Source organism: Stigmatopora nigra, chromosome 8, assembly GCF_051989575.1.
Source record: "Stigmatopora nigra isolate UIUO_SnigA chromosome 8, RoL_Snig_1.1, whole genome shotgun sequence".
Lineage (NCBI taxonomy): Eukaryota > Metazoa > Chordata > Actinopteri > Syngnathiformes > Syngnathidae > Stigmatopora > Stigmatopora nigra.
In genome coordinates, this window is record NC_135515.1 from 6,664,463 (window position 1) to 6,690,469 (window position 26,007).

General features: G+C 38.5%; 1 protein-coding gene and 1 long non-coding RNA gene across 6 annotated transcripts in view; one reads left to right on the top strand and one right to left on the bottom strand.

Annotated features, from left to right (window-relative positions):
* The window catches only part of alcamb (activated leukocyte cell adhesion molecule b), a 33,826-nt gene extending 33,144 nt beyond the window's left edge, over positions 1-682 (bottom strand). For all 3 annotated transcript variants that reach the window (XM_077722942.1, XM_077722941.1, XM_077722940.1), the window contains exon 1: positions 386-682. In XM_077722942.1, coding sequence (XP_077579068.1) covers positions 386-443 — 58 coding nt within the window. In that variant the 5' untranslated portion in view covers positions 444-682. The remainder of the gene's footprint in view (positions 1-385) is intronic.
* On the top strand, positions 247-25,984 carry LOC144200685 (uncharacterized). Of its 3 annotated transcripts, none has more exons than XR_013327169.1 (4): positions 247-299; positions 401-494; positions 5,606-5,682; positions 12,027-12,361. It is a non-coding gene; the product is annotated as an uncharacterized LOC144200685 (long non-coding RNA). The 3 variants fall into 3 exon arrangements; XR_013327168.1 differs by lacking the exon at positions 247-299 and adding an exon at positions 25,629-25,984 and having other exon boundaries at positions 308-494; positions 12,027-12,179; XR_013327167.1 differs by lacking the exon at positions 247-299 and having other exon boundaries at positions 308-494.
* The last annotated feature ends 23 nt before the right edge of the window (positions 25,985-26,007 follow it).

Genomic DNA, 26,007 nt, shown 5'->3' on the forward strand with positions numbered 1-26,007 from the left:
AATGTTTTTAGCAGAAAAATATGAAACACATTATTTTGTATTCAAATCATTAATGTTCCGATGGTTAATTTGTTCTATACTTCACAATGCGGGTGTCTATGTGCATGGTTAAATGGAATCGGATTAAAACAAAAAAATACATCAATAGTAATATTTTTTCTATCGCATTATTACTATTAATGGATTTTTTGTTTTCAGGTAAAATTCTACCTGAATAAATATTTTAAAATAGTTGCTAGATAAGTTTCCGTCTGCACCTGCGGGCACTCCAGGCGGAAAGTAACCCACACCTGAATCCGGCAAGAGCACGCGTAAATCGGCACACACATGCGATAACCTTACGATGACTTAATTTTACCTCTTTTATCCCCCAAAACATCCTTACCTTGATGGAGAACAGTAGCCAGAAAAAGGACGACGGAGCCGGTGGACAACAAGTGCATGGTGGCGAGTCTCACGCAGGGGTTCCTCGAGTCACAGGAAAAGAAAAGAAGGTTGGATTCAGTTTGTTTTGTTGATGAAAATGTTGTTTTCTGTTCTTTAATGATCCTGGAAAGCGGGGGAAGCAGTTAAGGTGAGTTTTGTAGGGGGATAACGTTGCTCACGAACTCCCGCAGTAAGCCAGTTGTGGTGGCACAGGTAACAGTGGAGAGCGGACAGAGCGCGGAATGGACGGAGGGAGGAGGGGGAGAGGAGGGGAATGGAGGGGGGGGGGTTGCCACGCCCCCCGGACACCCCCCACAACCACCATCCTCTCACACACAACACACACACTACCATCCTTTCCAGCTGCACCTCCCTCCTTCAAACAAGTGCTCTTCCGCCACAACGCCCCTCAAAAAAAATCTAATGGCCACCCCCCACCCCAATGTTCTCCCCCTACCCTTCCTTTTAACCCCATTACACTTATCTCCCAACATTTCCCTCCTTCTCTTCTTTATCAACATCTACAACACACGCACATGCAAACCGCCAGAATATGAAATTCAACAAGGTGTCTTGCCATTGAAACAGACAAGTGCTCTTCCACCAGATCTAAGACAACCACTTGTCATTTCTAGTCAAAAACATTCTCTGAGTAGATGAATTTGAGCAGTGGTTTGAGGTTATGTCTTTTTTGAAGGGTTTTGAAGAACCTTAATTGCTTCTCTGACTTGATCTCACAACAATGAAGGTGACATTGTATTTTTTTCCAAATAGTGTCCCATTCAAAGTGTTTACAAACTGCACTTGGGAGGGTGTGTAGACAATGGTCACACCAAAAGCTTGTCCATAGTTAGGGATGGTTGCTAAGCAACCAAAACAGGTCGTAGAGTGGTGTCTTTTATTGGGGGGTTTCGCAGTTCTGGTGTCTGGAGAGAAACTCCCTGTGGTTAAATTTGGTCGATTTTACTTTTTTTAAATGTACAAATTGATCACATTGGTCAGTTACACAGTTGAGTATATATTTTTCATTATTAGCCAATTTTAAAATGTTGAAAGAAGTTTTGGAACTGATCTAGTAACGCTGTTGGATACTGGTTACAAAAATGCAGTTTTAATTGGACCATTTTTGTCATGAGCCATATGAGATATTTTGAAATTTTCAACATCAACCAAGTGTATTTGTCAGTGTTGTAACAGAAACCATGTTTTGACAATGTTTTAAAGCATTTTTGACTGTGCTATTTTTCTAAAGTAAAAGTTCAAAAATGCTGAAATCATATTTCTACAAACTTGAGACAGCATGTTAAATTGAAACTAGTAAAGCCCCACTGCATTGGCCTCTTTATCTGATCTGTATTGTGCTCCAAATACCAGGAAATTGGGACACTACATACGTAGTTTTTCCCTTCCAATTTTTTATGGCTATTTTCACCAAAAAACTATTTCCAAAGCACTTGCTGTCATTTTATATCGAATCACTCTGACGACTTAATGTACCGCCATCGTCTGTCACTTGAATTTTGTTAACAATGGCCCCCTGCGCAGTGTTAAATTCAGTTGCCGACTGCATCATTCATTCAAGGCAAATAAATGCTGCTATCAAATCTGCTTATTTTTTTACTTCTTGAAGAAAAAGGCTTCGTTAGTCAACACAGGGACATAAAAGTTACATCTTTTGAACCTTTAAATTTGTTATCCAACCAAAATAGTAGTACTAAAATCTTATAGATTAATTAGTGTGGTGTATTACTGCTTAAAAAAAAACCTTAAACTCAAAACAACAATTAGCGTTCCGGTAGACTGACATTACCAATTCACAATATTCCATATTAATGGCCATATTTCCAAAGAAATATTAGTTCCATCTAGTGGGGCTCGTCTCCCAACATTTCAGTGCATTTTTCTTTATAAATAGTCAGTTTCAATTTGTGTTAAAGGACTTATTTAGGAAATTAACTTTTATTGGCTTGTGAAACTTATTAAGTGTGAAATTAAACAACCAAGTAAAACTTTTGCCGGCTGCCTACTTCCAAAATGGGTCTGTGGGCTGTTGTGAATTTGGTCTGACTGTAATATGTCACCCATGTCACAATGCAAATAAATTGAATGCTGAAAATCTATCATAGGGAGGCTTTAAAGTTACACCATTTTGTGAGTGGAGCTAATGTTTTGACTACCGACTGTATGTTGGCAATTACGTCATGGGGGCTTTCTTTTGTTTCCGATAAGAAGGCGTGGCATGTGGGTGGGTGGTTGAACACCTGGTGCGCACAGACGCATAAGCACGCAACAGGGTCGACGTATCACACAGTCGTTTTGTGCCTACAGGCAGCTGACAGAAGGTTCATGGTAATTAGGCTTTATAGGATGTGGAGCCCACGTTAATCATAATGAAGACATTTCCATATTAATAATTCAGCACTAATTAATAATTGAGCGCACCAGTCATATCTTCTGACTTCCTTTTGGAGAGGACATAATTTGCATGTGTCATGCGATAATTATAATCCATATAAAGAGTCTGCTTTTAGCTGGAATTAATGTCATGTAATGTTTCTTCTGAAAAATGGAACCAACAAAGTTGAGCGACTTCAAGTTTTGGAGATTCGTTCTCGGACAGAACTTCTTTGTTGAAAATCTACCCTAATTACTATTAAAATTGTAAATTTTGTTGATTGTCTGTTTTATTCTGTACTAAACTGTCATGTCATTGCAAACAAAGACCATTGTTATTCATCAGGGAGATCATTCGAAGCAATTGAAGACTCTGGAATAGTTGAAATGGCTAAGACTCTAATAGTTGAAAGCTCTTAAGTCTGCAACTTTGTGAAGTTGATGCTTTGCTACACTTGTAGCGTTTCAACATGTCAAAGACAAGAATCTTTGTCTAAAACTGAATATGGAATTGCTAGCCTCACACATTGGCCAAAACTCATTTAAATACAGCATATCTAATAATGTCTGTAGTCTTTGTTGGGTCTTTTTGGTAGCTACAATATTATTTTTTTTAATTCAACAGTACCGGGCTGGTGTTTTTTTTTTTCAAATTTATCTTTAGGTTTTTAAAAACCACTATGGAAAGTCGTGTCTAGTGTTGCTTCCGCTTGTTTTGTTTCCACGTCTTGTTTTAGATAGTTCAGTGGTTAATCTCAGTTTATTCTCTCCTGACACAAACTTGTACAATAAGGTTATATAACGGCAAAACAAAACCTCGTATGATTGCAAATCCGCCACTGTAGAGCAGGTTGCATTTCACTTTGGAGGCTCAGTTACACATCAGTTTTAGGCCTAACAGCAAGCCTGTGGATGTGCATTCCGATTTGTGGTTTCCAGCCACATTTCCCATGTCCAACACTTTCCTGGAAAATGGTTCCATTTGATAAGTCGCTAAAATGTCATCTGAGGACGCTGCAGATATAATGATTTACCCAAAGACTGCATGATCATGCTTGTCTGATCACAAGATGTGTGCGTCTGCCTTTGCACAATGCGCAAATGTGTGTGTGTACGTGTGTGTATGTTGGTGTGGGCGTGGACGAGTCAGTGTTCCTCACCCTGGCTGCGAAATTCATCTCGGTTCGTGATGGTTTGTGCAAATAGAGTAAGGGCACCAACTGTGAAAACCTAATGCAATTTGATTAGAAGTTAACTGCAAAGCAATATTTTCCCCCGCCTGGCTGCACTGTGAGGGGGGCCTAAGGAGAAAAATACAACTAGTTGTTTTTTCTTTTGTTTGAGTAAAAGCCAATGACTGATGAGCAGACAGGCCTGAACTGAAGCTTTGTAAAAAACATTTTGCTCTAAGTAGGTAAGTCCTGGGAAAAATAACAACTAAATATGAAAATGTAACATCTTCACCTGTGTGTACACCAGGCAGTTGTGTTAAAACTTTCCATTACAGGAGTAAACGGAGCTGCAGGTTGGTTTTGTATTCACGGGAGTGTATTTTTTTTCTTTCTCCCCTGTGGCTGCTGGAAGAGATTACACACAGAATAATGAATTACAATACGTCATGTCATGTAGCAGGAAATGCCTGTGCCCCCTCTGTCTGTCATTTGATGAAAGAGTGAACGCTCTCATTTTGACACATTGCGAGGCATCTTGTGGCATTGCTGCAGCTAGCACATAAACAAATGTGCTGTTGCCCCGGATACAAACAGAGCGGGAATGACAGCACACTGTTTTTTGACATTCAAACGTCGTATCTACTCTTACAGAGGAAATATACAACGGCTGCCCTATTAGTATATACGTATATATATATATATATATATACACACACAGATGTACTCATGTTGCACATCTGATTTACATATAATGTGTTATCCAGTTTGAAAAATGACATTGGATTTGGCATAAGGTAAAATGACCTAGTTACAGCCACAATAACATTACACTGTCTGTCTATCTATAAAAAATTTACAACACTGGTTATGTATAAATGAATATATTTTTGGGACAAATTTAAATATAGATCAGATCATTTGTGGCGCATATATTTCAAGTCTATTACTTTGACAAACTTTCAGCTTGTGGCAGGAAACTTAAGTATACATAGAGTAGTGGGTGGGATTAAATGGAATGTTTCCCGAACATTCTTGAATGATGCGTAAACTTTTGTAGAAGGAAGTTATCACTTCACATTTAATCATTGACTTGCCTTGCCTTTGGACTTGTAGTGTTGCAATGAATGAGCAGACAAAACAGAGATGAACTACTTCTTTCATATTAACAGCTCTGTCACATTAATAATCATGTACATTTCCTTCGTCACACTATTTTTGGCAGCATCACAAAAATAAACCAACCAACAGAGAGTGACTGCTCTGAAACTTCACTGTTCCGAACTGAAAATGGGTGCCTTAAAACTTTCTTTTGGAAAATCAGCTACTGGTTTCATTCTGAAAGTTTTTTGTTGCTATACCGATGGAAAAAGACCAAATCACAATGTAGAATAAAGTAAGCAAAACCATGAACTTTACAAACTTTGTTGCCAAGCCAAGGAGGACTCTGGACAGGTGGACTGTTCCCTAGCGAATCTACACTGGTAGTTCGGCAGGGAATAAGCCCTGTGGATGCTTGCAATGTGTGTATTGCTTGATCATCAAGCACGGAATCTAAGCTTCAGCTGTTTATTGTCAACAAACTGAAAGTCATGCTCCTTTTTTCTTTCTTACAGGCAATATATGTCCCCTGAGGTGATCCTGCTGTCCATGGATGACATCTCCCCTAAGTCTTCATATTCCCAAGTAAAAGGTCAGGAGCACAAAATGATTTTTTACAATTCAGCAGAAGAGAGCCCCAGTTTTCAGCCCCCCCTGGGCCAGTTCTTAGTTAATCGAAACAGAACCGGTACTTGTACAGGCACTTGCCAGGAGTGGGTACGATTACCACTTAATGGAAAGGGGCCCTAATTGCATCCCCATGTTGCCTACTAAAAGATGTAATAAATGTGATCGTTGGCGCTTAGTTTCAGACCCCCCAAACACGCCTCTACCCCCCACATACACACCTTCCTTGGATATGTCCCCCCCTCCCTTTAGCCTGATTTGTCCCCGCCACTCCAACCCTTCGACCCCCATTGAACAGGTTTTTTGAGAAACTGTGTCTGGCAGTAGAGTGTGCCCCTGACATTTTGAGAGTGTGTGAGGAATGGGAAGATCCGCTTAATGGCCACTTCTGGTCTTTGGCCTGCTCCCCCTTACTGGGTCGATAATTGCTTCATTAGTTAATCTGATTGAGTGTGCGAGGGGGCTGCTGTCAATGGTGACTTACCTCTATTTCTGCAAAGAGTATGTCTTTTATTGATTTCATTGTTCGCTGCCAGGGCCTAACTTTCCCCCCCTCAACTAATCTTCACATTTGCACCAGGAGAAACTAAATTGATTTCTTTGTTTGAATCATCCTCTTCTGTGCCCAACTTGCTCTTATTTCAAAAGGCGATCAATAGCAACCTCTTCTTGTTAGTGTTGGTGAAATAGACTTGTGCTGGGGAATTCCCATACATTTATTGTTTGTAATAAGTATGTGTGGGCAGTGAGATGATAGTAAAGAAAAAAATAGACTATAAGGCTTATTTTAGATTGACACTGATGGATTATCTTTACATTTTCACTGCATACAGTAGAATATTAGCCTGTTGAATGCTTGCCTATTTCTCTTCCTTCACAATTTCTATAACAAATCTATAACTTGGACTATTAAATACTACATATATAGTATATTTTGTTGTCCTCAGAGCTTCCAGCTATTCTGACTATTAATTCAGGCTGCTGACTTGCCAACTCATTTACGCATTAAGCACGTAGACACTGCATCATAATGAGAACATTTAAAAAAAATACTTTACATAATTTGAACATAATGTAACAAAAACAAACAAACATCATTACAATATAGGACTGTTTACATTTTAAAATGGCTGCCTTTGCTTCCCTTTTTTTTTTAAGTATAAAAACAGTTTTAAGTACGGAGTCCAAGGTGTAATCTTTGGAAACCACAACCTTATCTGCCTGCAGCAAATGGACTGGCATACTGTTGCTCTGAGGCATCTGCCAATGATCCCCTTGTCTACTTTATATCTCCATTGTCTGCATTTCACCGGCCCCGCTACCGTAAGTTCCCTCTTATCAGCTCGCTGCATTCCCTCGTGCTCTCCCAACTGTATCGTTTTACACCGTTAGTCTTTTTTTGCAATAACCACTTTAGGTTTGTTCTGGGATCATTCGCTTACTTCTGCATCGACTTACCTAGAGCTTTGTTGAGTTGTCTCGGTCTCATTTACATTATATCCCGGAGTTAGCCATATAAATGACAAAGATCTTTGTGAAAAACAAAAACACAACAATGTTCTTTCTAGAACATGTGCAATTATTGTACAATTCAACCAAATTTATTGCAAAGAAATGACGTATTTTCATTTTGCATGAGGGATAAACTAACTTATTCATCGGCATTGACAGAGAGAGATATCATTTTTTTTAACTGTCACGGCTGACGTTGAATGATCACATTTCAGTGCCAATGGTGACACTAGGCGTCCAATCCATTTTGTTTTGAAGGAGCTGGAAGCAATCCACTCAAGTGGCATTGCCAGTAAAAGAAAATGAGTGAAGAAATTATGAACAAATCAAAGCAATTGCTTCAAATATACCACATTTGACGCGGACCACTGCTTTACCAATGACGGCCCTTTTAGGTAAAAGGATATCGGAATCCCAAAAATAGTGGACATATTGTAATATCGAAGCATGAAATTGCCAATAAAGGAAGATTTTGGCCGTCCAAAAAGCATTTCATTTTATTTCATTCTCAACCATTGCCCTGCATTTTACCATGCATCATTACGGCCATCATTACATTACACACAGACAGTCAACGTGAGCATGCAACTGTTACTTGCTGTGCTTTATTGTCAAACTGCCTTTGTCCCCTCAGGTGGGCATTATAATCCTTGTATTGAGGTTGTATGTCAGCATAAATTTGCCGTGACAAATTCCCCGCAAATCCATTGGGCTCAGCTAAAGAAAGTAATTTCGTTGAATCTCCAATCTCCAAAGACTCAAACAAGCCACGGCGTATCCGTTCTTTTAGAATTATACATTATGTGCTATTGTGTACCAACAATCATGTTTAATCAATACTTTAATTCACAAAAATGTGTGCACTGTCCTTGATTAAAATGTTACAGACACATTGCTAATGTCAGCTCTGGCCAAAGACTGTAACCAAAATATAATTGTCATAATTTTAGGGTTCCCTTATAATACACCAAAATATCCGGGAGATTTAAGGTTTATTCTCATTATGAGATTAATTTGTGCACTTCATGGTGAAGGTTTAAACCTCATTCTACTTGTATAATCACAATAAAGGCATTGAATTCAATTTGCATGGATCACTTAGTAAATTCAAATATATACGTATCTGATTTTTCGAATCTATATAAAAACAGTTGAATAATTAAGTCATATTCTTAGATAGCACCCACGTATGCCTCAATATTAGATGTGGTAGTCCAATCATTAGAGGTGGATTCAGGTGTGCAAATGATTCGAGTAACCTTGAGCTCTTCCCACGCAACAACATTATTCGCACCAGTTGTTTCAGACCATTCCCAAACAAAACAACGTCAGCCTGCTTGTTTTTTTTTTTTTTTTTTTGTCATCAGCGTGGGATGTACAATGTTGCTAGTGTCGTGTGAAGTCTTGGACCTGGGATGACGAGCTTCAACACCGCTTTCCCTTGTATTCGCGTGGCTAAACTGCCTGGCAACATGAAAGGCGAGCGCCTGCAACGTGTTGACTGGGCCGCTTTACATCAGTCACCTGCCAGCATTGTCTATTTACCACCTCTTCCTGAAAGTATTTGTTGCGTTGTCAGTTAATGGCGGCGGAGGCCGTCACCGGTAAAGACGGTGTCATTTAAAAGCAGCCTGCTGTGGCTTTGAACAACAATTTTAACGTAAACTCTAAGTGTACAGATTCTTATTATCCCTCTCTTTACACACTAGCTAATATTCTGGGGTAAAACTTTAATCAGTTTCTTGTGATTATACTCAACTCCCAAAACCTCCATGAAATTACCACTTTCATTAAAAGTGGCCTGTTGTTCCATTTTTTTTAAATTTTTTTTTTAAACTGCAGCATTGTAGGAATTTCTGTCTCTAATCATGTGAAAAAAAATCCTTGACATTAAGTTCACCGAAAAGCAGTTTGATAGGATGGCGTCTAAAATATCCGACAGATGACGGATTAAAATTAGTTTCTCTTGCGTGGCTACACAACCAACTAGTCGCATTTGCATATTTTCGTTGGGGTAAAGGGAGGCTTTGCAGATGTTCTTTGGTGCTAATGAAGAAAAACGCCAAATGTGCTGCTGGAGTTTCACGTTGGCATCGATGAGCTTTCTCCCACTTCGTGGTTTGATTTTCACCCCGGTTGGTTGATACAAACGCGTGCAGTTGAAAATTGTAATATTAATCTTATGGAAAGAAATAATAGGAAGTAAAAGATCATGGAGCTGCAATGGTAAACATCTCCCATAATGCCTTTGGCTAGGGACAACTGTTACATGCAAAAATATGTGTGATTTCAAAACTCTTTTGCTTCCCAATATAGACGTGAACTGAGACTACACCTCAGGCAAGGTCTCACTGTTTCGTAGAAACACCAGGGCGGAGATTAAACACCTCTTTTCTTGCTGCAAAAATTGACTTTATTAGTAGATGTTGTCAATATTTTCGATATAAAGTGACACAGGATTCATATCACAATGAAATGTTCAGTTTTTTTCCATTGCAATTCATTGCATTAATATATTGTTAAGAAATGCATCATTATCCATGTATTTTCTTCAGTTTTTCTTGCAGAATGCATCTTACCATGAGCTCATGATCACATCCATGCGAGAATCTCTCTTGCAACAAGCTGCAACCATACTGTTTAGAATGAGGGCAACTTATCTTACTTAATATGTCAATGTGGCCATAACGGGAGTGTATGGTACTTTGAATAAATTATTGAGAGCCCTGTGCTTTTCAGCTTTTTCCCATCCAAGCCATACTCTGCAGTAAATACCTACATCAATCCTTGATGGAGTAGTTGCATGCCCTGGAAAATTTCTTTGAGCCAACTCAGGGATTTCTTCACTAATGTGCTGTTAGTTATTGTGAACCTCCCAGTAATCAGGGCTTGGGTATCCAATATAATTTTGTATAATATCAGTTTGAAAAGCTGCATTTTCATTTACAGCGTCTCACCGCAAACCCCGTGGAGTACTTTCTATCGTAAAAGTAGATCAGTGTGCTGCTTTAGATGCCCCTCGTTTAGCCTTACAAAGGTTATTTACAGGCAATCACCCTCTATAATAAGAAGTCATAAAATGAAAAGAGCATTGCTTGAATGGGGTGGGTCGGCCAGCTAATCTACATATGAAACACGAGGCTACAGCAGTGGAAAATAAGATGTAAAAAAGGATTGTTGCAAATTTCAATGAATGCAGGTGTAATTTGGAAAAGAATAATGGAATTTTAATAAATTGAAATATAGAAGTGAATGGAGTGCTTATGCTTCCACTGTAGTTTCCTGCATATGTATTGCTTGTTGGTGTTGGGTATTATATTTTGATGTAACTTTTCTTGATTTCATTAGATTGGAACCCCTTTGCCAGGTGCAACCACACACACAACCTACCGTGTGAATCTTGAGCCTCAACCGTTCCAACTTGTGCTATAGCGCCCTTCACTAAGTGCACAAGTTGAAGGCTTTTGTTCTCATTTCAGCAGCACAGAGTGAATGAAATTGCAGTGTCTCAGACAAGGCACATCAACCTCTGGCACCATTCATTTGATTTTGATGCAAAGTGGTATAATAATTCAAAACGACCAGATTTAAGATATGAAGTCTCTTTGTGATCCCTGGCCTCAGGCAGGTTTCAGGGGGGCCATTAGCATTGCATTGAGCAGCTGCAGGCTTTACCAAAGCCCTTCACCGTTCTTTCCGTGCCCAGCTGTCTCTTTCCCGCAGCATTGTCATGGGCACGGCAAGGAGCTGAAGGGAAACCTTGGCCTGCAACTGAGCCAACTGTTATGCTAATAAAGGTGTTGCTGGTGGGCGTGGCTAATTGCAGAACATTGTGGAAGGTCAGCGGCTTGCTCGAACGCCAGTCCACACTGTGAGACAGAGCCAGGGGCCGGCAGGAGATAATGTCAGCCTGGTTTGAAGCAACAAACAAGACCAGAGAGCTCCAGGGCAAAGATGTTCCTATCCAACTGCATTCCAAAGTCAGGGGGTCTTTAGCACCGGGGGGATGGGGAATTCTTTTTCGTACAACGGGCTGTGTTTGAACAGTCTTAATCAGATTTGAGTCTGTTGAGGGCTGGGCTCGGTTTGCATTGTTGGCCAGAACAATGAGTGGCTTTAGGTGACGGCCGAAAGGTGCCTCTATCACGCCCTGCAAACAAGGCGAGTATGCAAACCTCATGTCCACCAACTGGCTTTTGGACAGAGAAAAAAAGGGAAATATTTTTTAATACAATGGGTCCTCGGTTTCAGAAGTTTTCAAGGTTATGAACGATGAATTAGTTTGTGTACCAGCCCTGCAACTTGACAGCTTGTTGCGACCCTAGTGAGGATAAAGCTGTTCAAAAATTGAGATGAAATAAAAATAGTTGGTCAAGATCAGATGAACTGTGACCTCCCGGCTCCCAAACATGTCATTAGGCCAGAGAAATACTAAGCACAACCAAATTTGTTTAAATGCAAACATACAGGCAACAAGAAGTCTGCAATTTATTTAAAAAATGAATTAATATCAGCCTCTAAGGATCAATCCGTATACATCGATGGAACATACCTACCAAATTTGATTTTACCATTGACAGATTTTCTATACATGTATAGGACCTTTTTATTTGTGTACATCTAAATAGTTTTATTAATAGGTCACTAATCTCTTGTCCAATAAGTGCAATATTGATTCCGGTTATCGCGTCCTCTGTCCTCAGGCAGTGACATGTGGATGGTTGCTGATGTGGACTCTGAAGCATATGTCACTGAAGGTAGCTGACACTTACTGAAATTGTTTCTCTGTTTTGAAAGGATCAAAATGTCAAAGTCAGTGCCGTCTCAGAAATTGGATCACAAGGAAGTGGTGGAAAGTCTTTGACAACATCAGATGTGGGCTTAACTCTGACTTTTCTGGACCAGCTTCTTATATCACAGTGCCAAAAAGAGAGCGGCAGGACGATAAAGGTTTGTTTTTCTTCTGTGTTGAAGTAAAATGGAGAATTTTAGATATGACTGGCTATGTACAATTGGGGTATCAAAATTAATCCATCATCAGATTACTGTACAATTGTCATTGTCCAAACTCAAATTGTGCAAATCCTCTTATTTCAGCCTCTCAAAAATAAATGCTTTAGAGATCTATTGTCCTCCATGAAGACAGACAGATTGTCTTTGGTTAATAAAAAGAGAAATAGAATAGTAATTATTATCATTAGCACTATGTGATTATGTGAATAATCGATTCTACAAAAATATATGATAATGATTATAATGAAATATATAATAATTTAGAGGTATCTGAAATTTGCTTTTATACAGCAGTTGGGCAGTCGACCAGCAAAAAGTGTCACTTAAGACCACTAATCTGGTTTCATTCTCCCAAGTGCATTTTAAGATGTCTGGTAATTGTAACAGCGATGACCTCATTCATAAGTGGATCAAAATACTCATTTGAATGATGGTTTGTGACGTGATGAATTTAAGGGTTCATATGTTTAAATGGCATGTTGTTCAATTCAATTAGAAAAACCAGGGTACCCCCCCCCCCCCCCCCCCAACAGCAGCACCCGTAGATGACTGCGGCAAAGCTGACAAGAGATCATAAAACGGCAATGTTTAACGGATATTATGCCTCATGGCATGAGCTTGTAAAAATAGCAGTGTGCGCTTTGCTTTGTGATACGTGCCCCTAAAATCTCCCTGGAGTCCTTGATAAACTACACTTTCTCATGCAGGCTGACAGCATTGTGATGAGCTTAAAGAATAGCACCTTTTGGCAATTCTTTAAATATGCAAAGCATTAAATTGGGTACAACAATATTTTTATTATTCGTCTTTCAAGCCATAAATACACACCACAAACTATTGTCTCAAAATGTTTTAGTAGCATTTAAAATACAATAAATTGTGCCCTCATTCCACAAAATGCCATCACTTTTTCACTTATCACGTACCCTGCAAATTTGACTTTAATAGGCTAATCTATTCACATAAAGTTCCTTTTCTAATTTCTGTGACCTATGACCTCTTTAACCCCAAATCTAATCACCTCTTCCATTCCATTGATTGATCATGTTCGATTTCTTCATTCTTGGGGTATCCGCAACTAATCTCTCATTTCATTTTCTGAACCGCTTTATCCTCACTAGGGTTGCGGGGGTGCTGGAGCCTATCCCAGCTGACTTTGGGCCCGAAGTGGGGGGCACCCCGAATTGGTGGTTATCTGCAACATATATATTACGTTGGCTGTGATCAGTGACCTATGACCTCATTACCACCACATTTCATTTACCTCTTATAATAATGCCTTTCTTCGTTCTTGAGTTATTTTTAATAAAACTTATGGGAAAACAATACATTCTTCCATAACTTTCAGGTTAGGGTAGAAAAACACAGACAGCTCAGTCCAATATGAGCAGTTAGGAATTTAATAAACATTTATTGGCATCTCTGACATTCAATGCAATTTCACCTGCATACAAAGTCCTATTTTTTTTTTGCTAATGATAATAATAAAAGTAATCCTCATAAGATGCTTTTTAAGCCTTGCTACTCTCACATTTACAGTGAATGATCTTCCTGTTTCCAGCACAGTTCACAAATTCATTAAAGATTTTCACAGACCAGACGTTATCTTATGCGCAATCCTCTGCGCATACGCCGTGTTAATTACAGAATATTGCCACCCTCTGATGGAGTAAATGTAATAGGTATTTCAATTGAAAGATCACAAGGCGGACGATGTTTTATTCCCTGTATCATACCTCTTCCAACTGAATGGTTGGTATCCCCATGATGGCTTCCAAGGTTGAGGAAAATAAAATGGATAATTTGTCAGTTTGAGGGGAAAAAACACACACACTGACACATGGTAAGAAGCTTAAAGAGGTTGTCTGACTAGAGAGACTCATTATTAGACGACCACCTCAAACAGGATGCTGTATTTTTGCATAAGGGTGATAAATAGACAGACAAGACGAACCGTGACAATTTGAAAAGTGTATGTGCTAATAAGTAATTTAAAAAGTCAGGTTCGTGTGAGGTAATTCTAAAATATTGCACAATCTAAGATATTGCACATCCCAAAGTTATTGAAATTTTAATTCATTATTGTAATTTTTGATGATATTTTATTTTTTCATTTTTTTAAAATAATACATTTATTAGCAAACTAATTGTTAATAAAAATAAAATTATTCAGGTTTAAATCAACAATATCAGGAATGGTGCTGTCAGGCATCTGATTCCTTATTTTTCTTTTATCTTTTACAAAGTGAATACAATTATATTTTTAAAAATGTTTATAAAAACAAAAATAAGATGTATAGAATGTTAAATTCATTTCATTTAGGAAGACTGCCTGTTAATTCATTTTTCAACGGCAGCCCGTGAGTTACTGTAAAGGTTTAAAACTCCAAATGTTCCATGGATGGTAATGTGACTTTTTGTTAGATGTGAGCCGTGTTTGGCTGGCAAGCATTCCTGGTTATAAACACATGCTTGGATCGCTTCTGCATTTCTCCACATTGTCTCTCACTTTTTAAGCATCACTAAACCCCACAGAGGGACTCATTTTTTTCACCCACTGAGAAGCTAACACTCCAAGCTCATAGTGGGAGAGAACTCTCTTCTTTTAGCTCCGCACTGTGCACTTTCCAAGTAACACCTTCCACTTCGAAGAGATCCAATTAAGGCTCTGGCATCCTGGGAGAATTCTAGCCTTGAAAAAAAAAATCTCACAGAAACTTTTCAGTGAGTTGTCTGATTGCCCATGGCAATAACAAGGGGTTATTTATTTATTTATTTTTTTCTTGCTTCTGTGTTGTTCTTTGTTTGCAGTCAGTCATAATGTGTGTGAGCTCAATACACCACCTGACAAAAGAGCAACGTGATTTCAACATCACGCTGCTTTGCAACATGGAAAGGAATGCGTGCTCATTTCCGTCCATAAAAAGAAAGGAAAGAATACAAAAGCTTTGTTTTGTTATCATCTTTCTACTTTCGCCATAGTATCGACAACAGGGTCGTGATGCTCAGTCTGATTATGTTTGGGGAGGAAAAAATGCAGCTCTTTTAAAACCGTCATTGACACTTTTATGCATCTGTTCTTTGATTAAAGTTTGAGAAGGTGTTCAATAATTCTCAAAAAATCATTGCGGCAGCTTCACAGACTACCAAGAATATTTGGATGGAGTCTTTCTTCAGAATGAATAATTTTATGCAGTATATTATCATTTTAAGCTGTTTTGTTTATTGCAATTCAACCACTTCCAATTTAAACATCATGTTTATACATCAACACATTCATTACACTCTAGTGAGTGACTTGATGCTTATTTGTGCTGCTTTGTTTAGTTAACTGTAAGTTGTGTTATTCTATTATTGCTCCCACATTTCTCATCCAATGAGGACTGGGCATAGGGTGGCCACATAGGTTTAAGAAGCACACTTTTTTGTCTTCCTCTTTGGAGTTGGATCGAAATGCAACACACGCCAGTGTGTTCATGAAAGCTTCTTACTTAGGAAAGTGCTATTTTAACAACTTGTAGATGCCACAGGCATAGATGAGGCATTTTGAGACAATTTGGTATGGAATATGAATGAATGTTAGAATGTAGAAAATGGTGTTTTTGTCGGATTTATGGTTGGGATTTTCTTTCTTTGCTATGTGTGGTCCTTTAGGTATTTTGGAAATGGTCGCTATAGCTAGGGCACTATAGTACACTATTATACTCCATAGTCCAGATGATCCTGCCATCCACGTCACATCGTCAAAACGATTCGTTCACGGGTTCAGAGGTTGATTCTTCAGCCTGAATCCTCTTCTATTATTTGTATTCTCCTCACATACAACACATGCACCATTGTGGAGAAGAAGTCCATTTAGTTTCCTGGGTAATGAATCACTTTAGGAGACTTCCATTTTTTTTTTTTTTAGCTCAGGTTGATGTGAGTTAGCTGTCCAAATTTAAATGGTTCAACTGAAGACTGTTGATGTGATCTGACAATTTTTTTTTAATTAAGGGGGATTGGAAGCTGAACTATTCAACCTTCCGGCTTGGGCTCATAAAAACATCACAAAATCTATTTCAACTTTTGACAGGAAAAAAAATCGCATTTTCACTCGGATACTCTCAATTAGGTGCAATGACATTATGTCAGTGGCAGTGGGACTCTTGCAAAATGGGGGTGGGAATTAAGATGACTGAAAGCAGACCCCGCATTTTTGACATGGAGACCAATTAACTACAAGGCTGCAGGGCATGAACTGATTTGACACCCTCAGGAGAAGCAGGTGCTTGAGAACCTGTCGCTATTCAAGCAGCTACATTTTTCCATCGACGAGACCTAATTCCCGAAATATTGAAAGCTTTCACACGGTGACATGCATCCTGTAATCAGGCATTGTCATCACCACATTGTAGTTTGAGTGTCAGTTTTTGTCCCACAACATGCACTTTGACACTGTGTTTTCCCACCTTAACCATGAGAAAACAGTCAATTAGCACTGTGAGTTGACTTGTGTGTTCCTTTTAAATACACCGAATGTACTTCATGTCACTTTGACTTTACATAGTCATTTCTTGTAAATTATTTCAGAACATAATTTACTGTATATTTCTGAATATATATATACTTCTCATTACATGTTCATTTGACACTTTAATGCCGTAATTGCAAAAAGACAACTTTGCCTTACACTCGATTACCACTTCACTTTAAGTGGTACATTAAAAGAAAAAAATCAAGCCTTACAGTATATGCAGAAAATAGCTTATTCGACTGTAAAAACATGAACTATAAACCTGGGTAATAGTAGTGTAGAGGTATGTTGATGGAGGAATGTAGTTTGCGCTATTATTGAAATAGTCTGGCTGTAAATAATGTCTACCTTGAAGGGTAAAAAGCTTTATTAACATTCGCGCCTGTCAATGTCAAATGCTGAGAAGCATACGCATCTCATTTTCTGCCTCTCACCAAAAAAAAAACCCAAAAATCGACCATGTGACATAGGTCAAGGTACTACTATGTATTCATGTTTTCTACCAATATGTAGGGGGGAGTGCATCATGTCTGAATATTCTGAACTGGTCTTTTTGTGTCAGACAGTGTAATGGGAAGTAAGATCATGAATAAAGGTATTTTAATGTATTTGAATGGACTTTAAGAAACGATACGTGCAGCGCACTAGACTACAATCCTTAGTTGTCCATGTTTGTTGTCAAATGAGCATTAGGCTAGGTCGGAAAATACCTTTTTAATAAAAAAAAACACTGGTTTTAAAACCATTGGGTTGAATAGGGAGAAAAAAAATAGTGTTCTACAGTCTAAAAATATGGTAATGTGTAAAGATTGGTGCATAAACAGCATTTGCAGTAAAAATCAGTTCTATGCAATAATGCAAATATAATGTCAGTCCCTTCAAATTGGAGTGAATTTATTAGTTAATATGTTTTCCTTCTAGTTACTTTTCCCCTGAAAACAATAGTTTCTTTATTGTAACATGGCACATATTGAAAAAGCAATCAGTTTTAGCAAAGAGAGAGTCATCTGGCTGCATCTTCATCTGTTCTTTGTCTGATAACAAGTTAATATAATTAATGATTAACAACAACTACAAAGAATCCTTGTATGAATAGTTGTTTGGCATTTTTCTTTTTCCAACTGTTTTCATCGTTTAATATAATGATGATGTATAATTTCTTACATTTTTTTGTCCCGATTAAAAAGTGCCAATTTACATTAGTGGGTGAATGTGATTTACAGCTGCTGCCTTAAATCTCTCTCCAACGTGAATACTAATGTGTCTGAATGGAGGCTTTTATATGTATGGCTTCAGATTAAGTGAGCAAAGTCCTCCATGCATTCATTGGCGGGAAGAAGAAGAAAAAAATCTGTTTATATAGGGGAGGCATGTAAACAGAGGAGCTTGTTATATCAGCCTATTTCTGCACCACGGTGCAATAACAATCCACACTGAAACAATGCAGACAGGAGCCACTCCCTTACCTTAAGCTGCTCCCATCAAATGGCAGGAGATAGCTTTTTGCTCCAAAAGGAGAGAAAACATGTCTGAGAAGGCTATAAATCTTTAATCAAACGCCAGTGATGCGCTTTGCTCCCAGCGCTCACTCTCCTCCGCCCTAGCTGGAGAGCAGATGCTGAGATCTCACATCTCTCCGGATAAATCCCCTTTCCCGCTACTAAAGTGTCGTGGGATCTGCTCTATGTGCACCACCGACGCCTCTCGCTTTTCGGGTTCCCTCCTTGCCAAATCCCATGGGGAGATTGCGCTATTTTAGCTCGAAAGCAGAGCAGGAAGCAAAAAAACGCATAATTATTTAGCCCCTGGTTCCGTATGCAAAACAGTACTTGTTTAAACATGCAAAAGGGAGATTATTTATCAAGTTTACTGCCGACTAAGGACAAAAAGATCACATATTTATTCACTGTATGAATTTACACATTTTAAATCACAATTCAAGCTGTAAAATTCTTTAACTCATTACATTCATTGGGCCAAATATGAGCATCTTTCCTTTTTGAATGCCACCTCAAAAAGAACATTTTCCTGTCAATTGGCCTACGTCAAAAGGGATTAACTATTGTAAATAGTAAGCTGGTTCAATATTTGTCGTGTATGAAGCCATGTTTAAGCACGATTAAATATTTTTTAATTAAAATCTGGTGTTTTTCCATTTAGTAAAAAAAAGAATCTCATCATTCTCTTTAAAGTGTTCTTTTAGAATGTGATTTTTTTTTAATTAAACGTAACTCAGATAAGCATTCAGTAGACAGTATACTAGTGCTATAGTTAAGTCATAGCGACATTGAATATATTATAATTGAAGGCCATACATGAATAGATAAATGCAACAAGTATGTGACTGCCATTAACTGAGGAGCGGTATGTACTCCACAAATTAATCAATGGATAATCATGACATATAATTTGAGCAAAATAAGTGCGCAAGTATGAAGGAAAAATATTATCAAACTGCTTTTTGCTGTTTTTTTTTCACCTTCAAGTACAGCAATATATTGGCCAGTTTCTTTTCATACAAATCTTGGCATGTCCGATGTCATAACCATGCTCATTTTTAAGTATTAAACGAAATTTAGGAATAGAATTTGTCCAAATGATTGGATTTTGAACCCACAACTGTTCACTCTCCAACAAGGACGCAATGACAAAAGCTATCAAAATAATCCCAAAGAACCGTCTTCTCTAAGAAAGCATCTCTGACCTCTTATTGACCTTGACATTCCACCAAATTCCATCCCAGTATTCATTGACAAAGCAGTTGTGCTGTGTCACTGTAGCGCATTAACTTACTCATCTTGCATTCATCAGGAGGCCTCAAAACATGAATTCAAAGTGCAGCAAAACTTTTTTTCCAAAAGGACTCTCCATTTGTCTTGTCTTTCTTTATCAGCGTTTGTTTAAACTCCTTCAACGTGAGTGATTTCCTCCTGCAAGGTGCATTCACTGATTGCCCTCTTCTTCTTTTTTTACACTCCCCACTACCCCCTCATTCCATCTTCTCATAGCACCTTGGCTCCCTTCGCTTTCCTCCACACGCTCTTTGAAAGCTTACACTCTAATTCAAGGCATCTTTGTTGTGCTTCTGCTCCTGTATGAAAAGCTGATTATGAATGGCACACGGGTACTTGTGCTGTATATCAGTACCTGCACACTACTACTATATGTTTGTATAATTAGGTGATCCGTAGTCCTTCTTCTTCTTCATTATATACTTTGTCTTTTTATCTTATGGCTCCGCATCTGCACCTGCGGGTATGCGTGAACCCTCACCCCAAAAGGCAAATCCCATGGGTAAAAATAATCTCTTTTAACTCGAGTGATTTATGACACTATTGTCGCGGTGCGTGCGTATGTGATACAACTTCATAACGGTTACTTTAAAGCACACATACTGACGTCTCTGCTATGTAAAAGAATATTTTACGTACAATCAAATATTTGATATGCCGTAAATAGCATCGGCTGATGCACGTATTAGCTAAGAAAAGAATCCAGTTGAGGATTGACTAATAATTTGCCTTTCTTGTGGTCATCCAGCTCTTTCATCTATAAATAATTACTTCCTGTTTACCAGCATAATGTGCAGTATGCAAGACAGCACTTATCATAAAATCCATACAGAGTCTGAGATGTCTGTAATGTAAACTACTCCAAATACAAAGACACTTTGGCGGTGAGTTTTGCAGGAAGTCATCAATGGCCACTAATGACGTATAATTGGAGCAATACCGCAAATAATTAAGATGGAAAAAGCTTGACAAATCATTTTGCGGAACACACCCAAGGGTGTAGACAACGGAAACCAGGGAGGTGCCCATGCCAAAGACATGGCTTCAACCAAAGTAAAAATAGTTGCTTTTAAAGGGGAAAAACAACACCAGTAGTTTTTTGCTTCCTTTAACAACAGAAAGTATCCCAAATTATCTACCCTAGCTCCTGACTTACCAACACTGGCTTTAACTAATGTCACAAAATGGCTAGTCAGGCAGGCAGTGCCATTTTTGGGGTATGAAGCACATGCAAACTCCACACAGGTGTACCGACCTGGATTTGAACCCAGGTCCCCCACTGTGAAGCCGACACGCTAACCACTCATCCGCCGGGCCGCCCATCAAGAAGATGATTTTAAATAAATTATTTTTCAAGAATAGTTAGAGCATAGATGAGAAGTAATCCTCACATAAAGCTTTAAAAAATCACTGATAACACGCAACCATTTAAATCCCAGGGTAGAAGCAAACAATTCATCTGTCTCAGCTGACCTTGGAGGAAGGCCATGATACACTCTCCACACACATCAGTCTTCTTCTAAGTTCTTTCAGTCTTGAATTCTTGAAGTTTGGTGAATGAAGCACTGCACCATCAGTGAATTATTTCGATGTTTTCTACTGTAGTCTGCAGTGCCCCATCATTTGGGTGAGCTAGGCTTTCATCACTATTGCATATGATTATATAACAACACTGGAAATTGCTATGTGATAAATAAGCCCCTTTATTTTGTATCACCCTACTGTAATACTGAATTTAAAAATGTCAAACAATAAGTTAATGCCTTGCAGAGGCAGAGCAAAAAAAATGTATTGGTGACTAAGTTGTAATATGTTAGACTCTAGCACTTCAAATATTACAACTTAGCAGCTGGAGTGACACCTCAAAGTGGGTGCTACAGCTAAACCACGGCACTCAGCAACATCATAATTCAGCTAAGAATTTTTCACCCCTGCGTATTAGCGTAATTTCATTCATCTTTTGCCTCCCATTAGTATTCGTCGCTGCATCAAAGTATTGCAAATGTGGCTCAGCAGGGATTTAATGCAAGAAGTTTGGCAGCACTGAAGGGATTTATTAATAACCTTTGCCATTGCAGTGTTTGGTGCAGGATTCTTTTTTTTTTTTTTTTTTTGCATTAAGAGGTTTGCAAGCTCATGTTGTTTGATCACTGACCTCTGACAAAAACTTTTTCCTCTATTTTTGTACCGTGACTTGAGTCCTGATAGGCGTGTGAAAAGTTTCTTAGTTCTTACTGATCTAAAGGCTTTTTTTTCAGGAATTTAGAAATTTTGCTTATGTCGTTGCTCTTCTAATAATGTAAGAAAAATTAAGATAAAATAAAACTATATATAAGTGGCACTAGAGTGAGTATAAGTCGCAATAGCCAAATAATACACTATAAGGAGGAGAAAAACTATATATAAGTCGCAGTAGAGTGAGTATAAGTCACATTTTTTGGGAGTTCCATTTTGACCCCACCCGAAACCAAGACCTATCATATGTTAGAAAAGTTAACGTTTCACCATTTGCACAACACTGTCTAAGTATTGTCTCAAAATTGGAGTAATACCGGAACCACAAACTCAATTTCCATAACAGCAGTCTTCCGAGAAACCAGTCATCATACTGACGTCACCTTCTAACCAACATATGTGACTCACGTACAGCATATCTGGGCAAATACACTTATTACTTTACATCAGCTGCTTTTACTCAGGCGGACGACTTGCACCGCCACCCCCTTTCCTGTGCATTATTGATGTAGCTTCTGTTTCGTTTGCCTTTGTTCCTTCATCGGGCGGACGCAAGGAGCGACTCCCCTGTGCTAGGAGGGGCCTGGCCTGGGGGCGGAAGCAGGAATGGATGGAAGGGGGAGCGGTTTGGGTAACCCAATCCAGCCACATCCTGTAGCGAGCTGTTCATCCATCACATTAAGAGGTAGCGCATCAATCATTAACAAGTAGCCTCTGCTGAAAGGATGATGGGCATCTAGACAAGGAAGCTAGGATAAAATGGGACAAGGTGATGCTAGCCTTTATGTCACCCTTAAAGGTCCACTATCACAGATTTTTTACACACCAATTAAATGGTAGAATCTTGGGAAATAGAATCAAGACTCATAACTAACCCAAAACTATTGAAATTGTATTAAAAAGTAATATTTTTTCGTAAAGTTGCCACCCGCTTTCTTTAAAAATGGTGACGTTATAAATTAATGTACAAAATGGAAAGAGGGCAAGATGTCTTTCAAGGTCTTTCATTCAAAATACCACAATTCTTGAATCTCAATAGAATGAATGCTCTTAGAAAATAATCTTGGATATCAGTAGTGCGCCCTACAGCACTTTCCTGCGATTAAAAGTCTGGAATAATTATAATGCATTTGCATACTGCATTACGTGGCTTTTTTTTGGTATTGTGTGGAGGGCTTGCAGCAAATTATAGAGGTTCAGTGCCATTTTACAGCGATACGAATTTAATTGATTTGAAATGGAAGGGATTCGTAGCGAGCTTATTTATTGGCTAGAATGAAGGGAAAGTTGTGATGTGCTAGGTTACGGTAATGAAGGTATGTATTTTTTAAATTGACTGTAAAGGTTATCGTGATAAGCCAGACGTACAGTACACATACCGAGAACACCTTTGAGCGGATTTGAAGTGCAGGTAAGTCGTAAAGTGGCTCATCCAGAACTGGATTAGTTTCTCTTTGGAGGGATTTAACGTTCTACTGCTCCTTTTTTTACAGGAGATCCATGTTGTTTGTCAAAGCAGCCTGAATAAGATACACGACCACAGCTAAGTTATGTAATTGCCTCTTGGAGACAAAGCGCAACAAATCAATATGTTTGATACAGAAATCGATACATACAATTACGCTGTCGTGAGTTGCGCAGATAAAGTCGCAAGGGATGCAACGTTTTGGCAGTCATTTGATCAAATTGGGAAAGCAATAAAAATACTTATGGAATTGAATCATTATTATTGCTTTCGGGTAAATCATTGTTCATTGGAGGTTCAATATTTTGACTGTGTTTGAAAACAAAGATTATTTTTACCTACTAAGGACGAAGTTATGCATTTGTGTCTATTTGTCTTTCTATTTTTGTTCAAACCCAAGAAAGAAATTTGCAGGATATGTTTAAACTGAAATGGAAGCTGTGATACAATTTTGGGTTAATGAGGTTAAAGGTCACAAGTGTCAGAAATGTCATTATGCAATAACTTGGATTAGCCGATTCCACTCAATCTCAAAAGTGAGCATTATTTCCAATAACAGCTAAAAAAACAACGTTAATCCTTAATAGGTACTCAATTTGGTTGTCCTTTTAATTCCAATAATTGTGTTTTGTTATGCCCTTCGTAGCAAAAACAAGTAACACACAAAATGCTCCGCAATCACCTGAGTAGCAGAGCATGTAAAGAATGTCTGGGGACAGCAATGCATACTTTCCTGGACAGCGGGTTGGACAAACGTAGCACTTCTCATGAATACTAATAGTGTTCGCTGTCCACTTGATGTGCAAATGAGCATGCAAATTCACCGCGGCAACAGCAACACGGCGATGCAGTTTGTTTTGCCGGTTGCCCGAGAGGCACCAACACAAAGCATACGCCACTTGATTTTCACCATTGTTTGTTATTGTTAATATGCCTCTAGATGAAGAGGGAAAAAAGCAACATGTGGCACTCTTTCAACATTTTCTACTTCTCAAAACCCCTTTGCCAATTACAGGTCATTTTGGCCCTGTCTTAAAGATACATATCATATTTTCCATTTTTCAAGAAACTCAGCTCAGTTGTCAAAGACAAATTATTTTCGTAGGATACATGCAATGATATCCTTTCGTCCAAGGATAGGCTACCTATACCCTGTCGGCTACCTTAATTTGTCATCATCATTTGTCGGCTATGTCAATTTGTCATTGCATTTTTGGGGGAGTGAAGTAGATTTGCCACTTAAGGTTGTCTAGTAGAGCTTTCGAAGGTTACATTGATAATCATAAAACAAGTGCATTGTCTGTCTTTGAGAAGGTTGACTCTTTTTATTTTACTGACCCAATCAAAACTAATCACAGAACAAAAGTCAAACAGCACCATGACTCAGTTATGTTAGTGGCATATCAAATTAGGGAGGCTATCAGACGATTTAATTACAAAAAAAAACTCATTTTATAAACATTTTTATGAATTATATGTCATATTATTGCAAAAAAAAATCAAGTTTTGCTGGGGAAGCAAGCATATAACACTAAAAGGACTTCCAATCTTGGAAGATATTATGCATTCCGTTTTTTTCTAATGCAGTAAGTATACTTCATCTCAGCAGGAAGAAAATTACAAAAGGCCAAGCTTCCAACAGCGTAGAAAATTATTTCACACTTCAATGAGCCTAAATGTCCTGCATATGAAAAAACCCAAGTCTTGGGTGGTTAGCAGTGTACTACATCTCAATTAGCACAACAACACTTTAAGGGTACTTTCACACTTGCCTAAAAAATTCAATGCACTTCAATGATGCTTTCTCAACATAATTATGTGCCAAAACTCTATTTTGAAAATGAAAATGTTACGATAAGTGGCCTTTATTGTCAGGAAACGGTCAGGTAAGCTCCGATAGGTTTGAATCCATTGAATAAGTACAGTTTCTTTGTACTTGCTGTGATGATTTGAACATGACATTTTGCTTTACCTTCTTCCATCTGAGTTCTGTCCCTCATTACAAAAGGTTAATGGAATAACCAGACCTCCTCACACACGTTTTTCGCTCACTCAGCAAGTCCATCGCATCACTTTTCACTTTTTTCTCCACCTACAGCATTTCTACCATGATTATTTTATATCTCATGCCATCGTCACGTCCGTGTTTATTCAAAGTCACGCCACACTTCATGTTGACGGACCGACCGGCCTTAAACTGGGCTACAGCTGCTCCATTCATTTTTAATGAACATGCTGTCTGGCCGAGTTGCCCCGTAGCCTACAGACACACTCATGCCTTTTAATCAGAGTGGAAATGACAGAATAATTATTCATCCACTTAAGCAAAAGCTAAAAGAACTACAGAACTTTTATTTATTTTTTTAATCCTTGTCCAGGAGTCATGAAAGTGACAGTATTTAACGGCGGCCATTGAAATGCTGCTCACGATGACAAGATACCGACTGTGACTCAGTGAAATATCAGAAAATATGGCTTGTCGTTTTCAACACAGGCAGCGGATTCAATACAAATCCCCCTGCCTAAGGCCAATAACAGACTTTAAGGGCAGAGTGGCCCTCCCATCTAAAGGTCAGTGTCCATTCCTGTTGTTTTAATTAAATTACAGAAAGTCATAAAAAGGAAGGATTCATTGCAAACGCACATTTACTGCCGCCCTAATGGAGCGAGCTCAGCTGCTCGTCCTCTCTCCCAAATCATGTTACAAAGTAGTTTGTCTCGTCACCTCGTTTGCTAATTGATCTCCTTGTCCCACTG